The following is an 8,207-nucleotide window of genomic DNA, read 5'->3' on the forward strand; positions in this document are numbered from 1 at the left end:
TTAATTCTACTGGTTATGGAACAAAATGATTATAAGCGTTATGTGTCTAAATGTTTATAAACTTGTCCGTCACAGGTGGGAAAATAAATAAACATTAGCAAAAACTTTGCACGAGCATTTTGAATCACAGGGTTTGTGTTCCTGGAGTATTAACTCAAACGCTAACATTGAGGTTAAGCTACTTCTAAATTAATTTTTAGAAATTATTAGCTCTGGAAAACTGTATAGATCCACTGTTTTTTGTTAATAGACATGCAGGTTAAATGTAATTCAGTAGAACCCCCGAGAACCTCATCTACTGTTGCAAAAAAGGATGTCACAAATTCACCTCTAACCTGTCTAATAACATTCAGGAAAAAACAAAATAAAAAAAAACCACCGCAATTTTACAATTACTTTTTTTCTTTTAAAAAAGTTTCAACATGAGACAAATCAAGACAACCAACTCTCTCTCTCTTTAATAACTTGTCCTCCGACAATAATAACAAGGAAAATAAAGTGGAGAGGAGTTTTTGAGAAAGAAAGAAAGAAAGAAAGAGAAAATCACTTTTACAAAGTATTTGCCATCAACGCTTCCAATGCCTGCCTGTCGCATGGGTTAAACACGTACATAATCCTACATTACTTGAACAAGTTGTTTATGGAGTTGATTTTATAGTTGCTTACAGCAAATATAAATAAATAAACAGCCCCACGCAGGGGTGGGTGGGAGCAGGGTCTGGAATGGATGCGCAGGGAAGAGCGCTGACTTCCCTCTGATTTATCCAACCCCATGGATTATTTATCCGCAAAGTTCCAAGGCATGCGATTGGCGGACGTCAGGGGTGTCAGAGAGATCTCCCGCTCCCCATTGGCTTGTTCCACGTGCGGGCCAGCCTCACGTGCTTCCGGTTCGAATGAAAAAAGTGTGGCTGAGCGATTTTTTAGGGAGAGTTTGTTGCAAAGATCGGAGCTGTCAGAGATTTGCTTAAAAAAAAAATTAAAAAAAAAATACCCAGGCGCTGTGCAAGCTGGCGCTTAAAGGCTCTGCCAAGCCTGATCTGTGGGCAAAGCAGAGTATGACACTTGGGGAAATCAAAACCTACAGTATTTGTAGGAAGATGGGTAGATTTTAAAGGCGATTTGGGGGGGCGGGTGTGGGGGGGGAAGCTGCTTTGTTATTTTATTTTATTGGGTGGTGGTGGAAATAGAAGGTAATTGCAAAAAAATCCAAAACCCAATTCGCTCCAGTGTCTCAGTATTTTTGGATATAGCTGTCTTTTAAAAAAAAAAAACAACCACCAACCCATCTCTCTAGATCAGATCCAAGCCAACAAGTGGATTTTATTTGTATTTTTTTTTCACCCCACCACCCACTGGGGTGGGAATAAAAAGTGTGTGTGTGGGGGGGAGGGAAAGGCAGCGATCTCCGTGGCGGGGGCTGATTATGGAAGAGCAGCCGGACAGTAAAAGTCACCGAGACTCTGCTACAACAACTACCACCAGCAGCAGCAGCAGCGATGGAGAAAGCGTCCCCGTCTCCCCCAGCCACGCGCCTTCCTCGCCTGCAGCGCCCTGCATCCTGCCCATGCCCCACCACCACCAGCCGCAGCCGCAGCAGCACCGCACCACCAACTTTTTCATTGACAACATCTTGAGGCCGGACTTTGGCTGCAAGAAAGAGACGCTCCTGATCGTCGGCGGAGCAGCAGCAGGAGGAGGTGGTGGAGGCGGCGGCCGGGACAGAGACCGAGATCGCGGTCAGACATCAGGTAGAGAAAACGTCAACCCACTGATAACGAGGCCATCCAACCCGTCCTCTCTCCTTTGCCCGGATTCAAACTGTAACCCCGACAGCTCCTCCTCGGCGCCTCCTGCTGCAGCTGCTGCCTCTAAAGCGAACCCCGCCGCGGCAGCAGCAGTAGCAGCAGCGGTAGCGGCAGCCAAGCCACCCTCCGAAGGGAGTGGAACTAACCCGGCGAAGTATGGGGAACACGCCAACCCCGCCATCCTGCTCATGGGCTCTAATAATGGAGGACCTGTTGTAAAGAGCGATTCTCAACAGCCTCTAGTATGGCCTGCCTGGGTTTACTGCACTAGGTATTCAGACAGACCATCTTCGGGTAAGAACCACTTCGCTGATCACATCTGTTAGCTATTACATAATACGCAGTCGCTTTTTTTTCCCTTTCCCCAGCCCCCCTCCCTTCTTTAGTGTCTATAGATTATTTTTTAAAAAACATATATCAATAATATAGCTCGATTTTGCTTTAGGAGCCTATTCCTAGCGTGGGGGTGTTTGGGTCACACAGCCAAGCCCTTCGCGCTCGGGTTAAATTATTGGGGGGGGGGGCATGGGGAAATCTTTTCCTCGTGCCCCATCTTCCCCCCTCCGCCTTTATAAAACCCCGAATTCTGATGCAGGAGGAGCGATCTGGGGCTTTTTATTCGGATTCTGGGCTGGGGTTACAGATACAGTAGCTGTGAAGCGAGGCAGTAGATTTTTTATTTTTATTGTGTGCTGATGAGTGGGGGGGGGGGGAATGGGAGGGGGAGATCAGAGACACATGTTGAACGTATTATATATTTGAAAGGGTGTTGGGGGTGAGGTATAGTTCTGAAAGGCAGAAGGGGGGGGGGGAGAAATGCTTTCAGGGAAAAATGTTTCTGTTATGGGAAAGCAAAATAGGCCTCTCTGAGAGCAAAAGAAAACCAGGCCTCTAGGTCGCATATTGACAAGCGGGGTTGTGTTCGTTCTAGTTTTTAGCGGCTAAGGAGCTTTCTTTTCTTACGGATAATATCTGCTATTGTTTGGGGGAATTTATTCCCCCCACCCCCTCCCAAAAAGATGGGAAGAAAAGATTCTGAAAAAGAAAAAACAAGATCAGATTTTCCGGGACTGCAGATATTTCTGCTGCTGCTTGTTATTTTCATTCGAGTCCTTTTAGCGTTCCATTTCCTTGTTTTAATTCTGTTTACATGGAACAAATCAGGTGATCCGGGTCACTTTTAAAGGGTCTCCCAGAATTACCTCCCAGTCCAGCTTGTGGCTAGAGGAGAGGAATGTAGATCAGACCGCTCCGGGAAAATCCCAGGGAAGGAAGTTCCCCAACGAGACAGCGTCTCTGTCCGCAAACCCTCGCCCAAACCGGCGGAGGTCGGGGAGAGTAAGCTTATAAATCAGAATAAGAATCAACCCACTTTGGCGGGAGCAAGGGCCAGGGCCGGGAAGGCAAAGGAGGGGCGAGTTAGCCCAAATGCCCGGCTGGTGGCTAGCCGTAACTCGCGCTTCCCTTTATTAGCTCCTTCCACGGAAAGTGATCAATTTGCTGCTATCAGCCCGAGTCATCTAGATCCCACTGTTATTGACACGTCCAGCTACTTGAAACTCAGAAAAGCCAGTTTGATTGACTAAACGGATTGATTGAGTGATTGAGCTGTCAGGCTCTTGCCTTCCTAGCTCTCGGCCCGGGCAGGGCAATGATTTTATTACCGTTTCCCAATGCCGCCACATGCAAAGTATTTTACACTTTCCTTTTGCAAAATCTCCTCTCTGGCACCCAGTCCCAGAAAGCTCCTCTGGGAATGTGCACCGTTCCCTTTGTTGTGTTTGGGTCTGGCCCTGTGTTCTCCTGACTGGTATGTGGTGTAGGTCTGGCTAGACCAGGGGCTGAGTGTATCTAAACTGTATCTAGAGCTAAGTGTATATATCCTCGCCCCCCACCCCATTCAGAATTGCTGTTTTATTACAATGGCAAATTTCAGTTTCCAAGGGGAAAGGAACTGAGATCAGATCGGTGCAATTTTTGCAAAGCAGCCTCTGCAGGGTCTGGCACAACCAGGAGATAATGTGATTTATTAAATCCACCCCCCTTTAGTAAACTGGATAAAGCAGGGATTCATATATATTAAAATCTATTCCCCCCATTTCCCTAAACGTGCCCTGAGATCTCTGAGACAAACCAACCAGCCCTGAGATGAGCTTTAGGCCTACTCTCAGCTAGGAAGCCTGCTGTCTTCCTCCCGTAGGTATCTGGGACTGGGGGGGACTGTCTTCCTAAAATTTGGACTCCCCAGCTGTTGACCTGCTTTGGATCAAAACCGTGAGGTTTTCAGAAATTGTTTTAAATTCCTCCCTAAAAAAAAAACCCTTTCACAGGATTTGTTTGGAAGTCAAAATGCAACAGCCTGCAAACCCAGCCTTATGCTTTCGATCCTCTTGGACTTACCCTTTATCATTCTGTTTCTAGATGACTACATGTCAGCTCTAAGCATTTACCTTGCCTTATTCCGGAACCTTTTATTTTTACGCCCACACATACTATTGGTGTTTAAAGTTCAGAGGTTTGCATTTATACCTTTAAAGAAAGGCCTGAAAAGCCTGATCTGACCATTAATAAGGGGAGGGTTTCCAATGAGACGATAAACAGGAGAAGTAACTCATTCGGATGATCCAAGTGTCATGCCAAGAGAGGCAGAACTGAAATATACACTGTCTGCAATCCATTTAAAACGCATTCCACACGGATACAAATGTGCGTTTTCCCGTATTCATTATAATATCCCCACTTCTCCTCTTTAGAAATAGAGGGAAAGGGAAAGGAGAGAGATTTTCAGTTCAATTAACATCTATAAAGCCAATGGATTTGAAAAGTCACTCGGACGAGTGATAGAATAAATACCATTTACTCTGCAATAATATGCACGGTGCCCTGAAAACAGGAGCGATCAAGAATGAGCTTGTTCATTAACGGTGGCGATTCTTTATTGTGATCGTTTTTAGTATTAGTTTACACGAACACAGTAGGCGGCAGGGGAAGTATTTGCATTTCTCTACAGGGCTTGTCTAAAATTCGTGTTCAACCAAACTGGGCAATGTGGTGGTGGATTTTCCAGGAACGCGGGGACAGTTTAGATTATAGCGGCACTTTTCTTCCAGCTAGCCCAAAGCACCGTAGGGCGGTGGAGCAATCCTTCCGGCTTCAGTTAGTAGTTTGAATGTATTTATCAGAGGGGTGTGGAGGTGCGCGCTCCGCAAATGAACTGCAGTTTGCTGTTCCAACTCCTTGGGTTAACGGAACCCCCCTGAGGTGGCGTGGCGCAGAGTGTGTGTGTGTGTGTCTATCTTTTGTGCAACGGCGTCTCTTCGTCTTGACTGTGCCCTCTTTGCAAATGGGGCGCGCTCTGGTACAACCCTCCCCAATAGCCACCCCAAAAAGAAGCGCGATGGGACACCCGAGATAGAATTCGTTCCCTTTTGTAACGGATTAGTAGAGGACAGTCACATGGGGCCAAATGGGGTATTTTCGCAGGATCAGGCGTTCAGACTTGACCGAAAAAGGAAAGGTGATGTCTTCTGCGCCTCCCGTCAGGTTTGCAGAACGCCAGGGGATATCTCTGATTCATTCACACAGTTTTGCACAACATTAAATTTGCGGTCTAAATATTCGCGGGGGTTTATTGTAGCTCTCGGATCCGGAATTTTAAATTAAAACATAGAATCTGCAGACAGTCTGTTTCTTCGCTGTCTGGCCTGTCATGATACTTTTGCTTTAAAAAAATCCTACGAGTGGAATGGAGTTTGTTGGGGCACATCAGGGGGTTTTATATTTTCATCCCCGCGTTTGTTTCAGACCTTTGAAGCGGTGTGTGTGTGTGGGGGGGGGGGGGGGGGACGACAAATACAAAGATTTGTAATGTCACGATCTACGACGATACATGTTTTGATTTATCCAGTTTTGCCCAAACAAAACAGATTTTCTTACCTACGCCACAGAGACTAGATTTGGAGTAACACAAATAAAGTGTCTCACAAATAGACTAGTGATGATACATTAGATCACCCCCTATTAGTTATTATTTTGGGCAGATTATTTGGTCCTTTTAAATTAGTGCCGAAGCTCATTATGCCCTTAATATGTTTATCTAGGGGAACAACTCGGCGAATTTTGCGCGTAGGGTCCCTCTATAATGCGAATTAACTGCGAAAACCCTAGTGCCACTGCTGTTTTTAACTTGCCATGTTTCTCCCCCCCCCCAATTTATCCTTTCTTCTGAACATAAAACTGAATTACACTGTGGGTAGGTGGCGGGGAAGAAACACCCTTCCCCCAAAGAAACCCCTAATCGCCCACTATAGAAAGCAATTTGATGGCCTGCTTTTGGCTGCCTTTTTTTGGGGGGGGGGGGAAGAAATGAATAAGTCGGCCATTTTTATTGCAAACTGATCCCAATCAAGGACAGGGCAGAGGGGGGTCTGGGAGTAAAGCAAATGCTGGGGAAGAGGGGGGCTGCGCTCAGTGAGGAGGACGCTTTTCCCAGGGGTGAGGAACGGAGGAATCGCACATTTTACATCCGAGGATGAATTTCAAACAGCTCCCCCCCTTCTCTCCTTCTCCTCCCCCTCGCCCACTCCCCATGTTTCTGTCGGTCTCTGTCCTTAGGTCCGCGGACCCGGAAACTGAAGAAGAAGAAGAACGAGAAGGAGGACAAGCGGCCTAGAACAGCCTTCACTGCCGAGCAGCTGCAGAGACTCAAGGCGGAGTTCCAGGCCAACCGCTACATCACGGAGCAGAGGCGGCAGACCCTGGCCCAGGAACTCAGTCTGAACGAATCCCAGATCAAGATCTGGTTCCAGAACAAGCGGGCCAAAATCAAGAAAGCCACGGGCATCAAGAACGGCCTGGCTCTTCATCTCATGGCCCAGGGACTGTACAACCATTCCACGACCACGGTGCAGGACAAAGAGGAGAGCGAATAATCAGCACACACCCCCAGCCCGCATTGATTATTATTAATTATTATTATTATTATTGCCAGGAAAGGAAAATAAAATAAAAAGGACTTAACAGTGGAAAGTGACATACTGAAGGGGACTTTGGACAGGTGCTATTTAAAATCAAATCTATTGTCTATCCATAGTATAAGGACTCCAATTTAAAAAAAAAAAAACCCCGAACACTTACAAAAATTATCTCTATATAGCCAAACATATGACCTTGTATATATTTAATTTCAGGTAAGAAATGTGTAGCGATCTCCATTTGCTGGACAGTTTCTCTTCCTCTCTGTCTCTCTTTTGTTTGTTTTGTTTGTTTTCTTTTTCTGACGTCGTTGCCTCTTGTTTTTAAGTAAATGTCTCACTCTCGAATTTTTCTTTTATTTTTCGTGTGAATTTCCGTCTCCCCCCTCCCCCCCGAAGAATTGGATCCACTGACTGCGAGCCTGAACCCGCCGCTACAAGCCAAAGATTTTATTATGTTCAGAAATCTGTAGTCTGAAATAAAGTGTAGACTGTGTTCAGGATACAGGCTGGTTGTTCTTATTTACTTTGTGTGTATATATATGTACATATATATTCACAGCTTGATTATTTAGGTTTTTTTTTAATTGATTAGGACAGCGATGGGCTAAAAAACCGTACAGAAAGTGCTAATCCATTTTTAGTTCCAAATTCAATCCTTTAGAAATCGGAGCTACTGTCTTAAAAAAACCCTCCTTTTTGAATATCTAAATCATGCCTCAGTCGTCGTTGTCGTCCTCTGCTTCCCCCCCCCCTTTTTCTTTTTTTCCCTTTTGCTTTTTTACAGGACATAAACCCCACCTCATCATAACACATCAGCTACACCTTCAGGAAAATGTCATGCAGCCTTCTGGATGTTTAGGACTCCAGAACGTGTTGAAAAGGAATTTGTTTGACAGCTCCTTGAGATCAGTCTCGTCCCATATTGAATTTCCACAGAGGAGGTTTTTTTTTTTTTTTTTTTTTTTTTTTCCAGGGCAGGATACAGAGGCTAGAAGAAGAGAACTAGAGTGAAAACGATCATTACTTTGCAGTCGGTTGCTTAGCAGCATCTCCTAATGAATGGTACTTTCACTCTGTCCTCAGCCTTTATCTCAGCCATTTCAATTTTAAAGTAAATTCAGTCACTTAAGGGACTTAAAAAAAAAACCAAACCCGGAAATTATTTCATGGGGGCGGGAGGGAAGCCATAAGACGGCCATTGAATTAACAGTATGACCAGATGGGTAAATTCTGTTCTCAACAGACCCTCATATTAAGAGGAGAAGTCAGTTTTAATTTGGCTGGTTGCTTTGTGGCCACTTTTTAATGTGTGAAGTCAGTGGTAATTGTGTGTCCTGGTGATTGTGCCATGAAATCGCCAAGCACATCAGGAGCGTTGGGGCGGTGGCTTAGAGAGCACGCCGCACTGTTTGCATTTTTTTGT

General features: G+C 45.4%; 1 protein-coding gene across 1 annotated transcript; it reads left to right on the forward strand.

The window, feature by feature from the left end:
- Positions 1 to 1,426: 1,426 nt before the first annotated feature.
- On the forward strand, positions 1,427 to 6,739 carry EN1 (engrailed homeobox 1). Its single transcript, XM_065413787.1, has 2 exons — positions 1,427 to 2,102; positions 6,423 to 6,739. Exons 1-2 carry the CDS (start codon positions 1,427 to 1,429, stop codon positions 6,737 to 6,739), a joined length of 993 nt encoding a protein of 330 aa, XP_065269859.1.
- Positions 6,740 to 8,207: the final 1,468 nt, after the last annotated feature.

Source organism: Emys orbicularis, chromosome 11 (assembly GCF_028017835.1).
Source record: "Emys orbicularis isolate rEmyOrb1 chromosome 11, rEmyOrb1.hap1, whole genome shotgun sequence".
Classification (NCBI taxonomy): Eukaryota; Metazoa; Chordata; order Testudines; family Emydidae; genus Emys; species Emys orbicularis.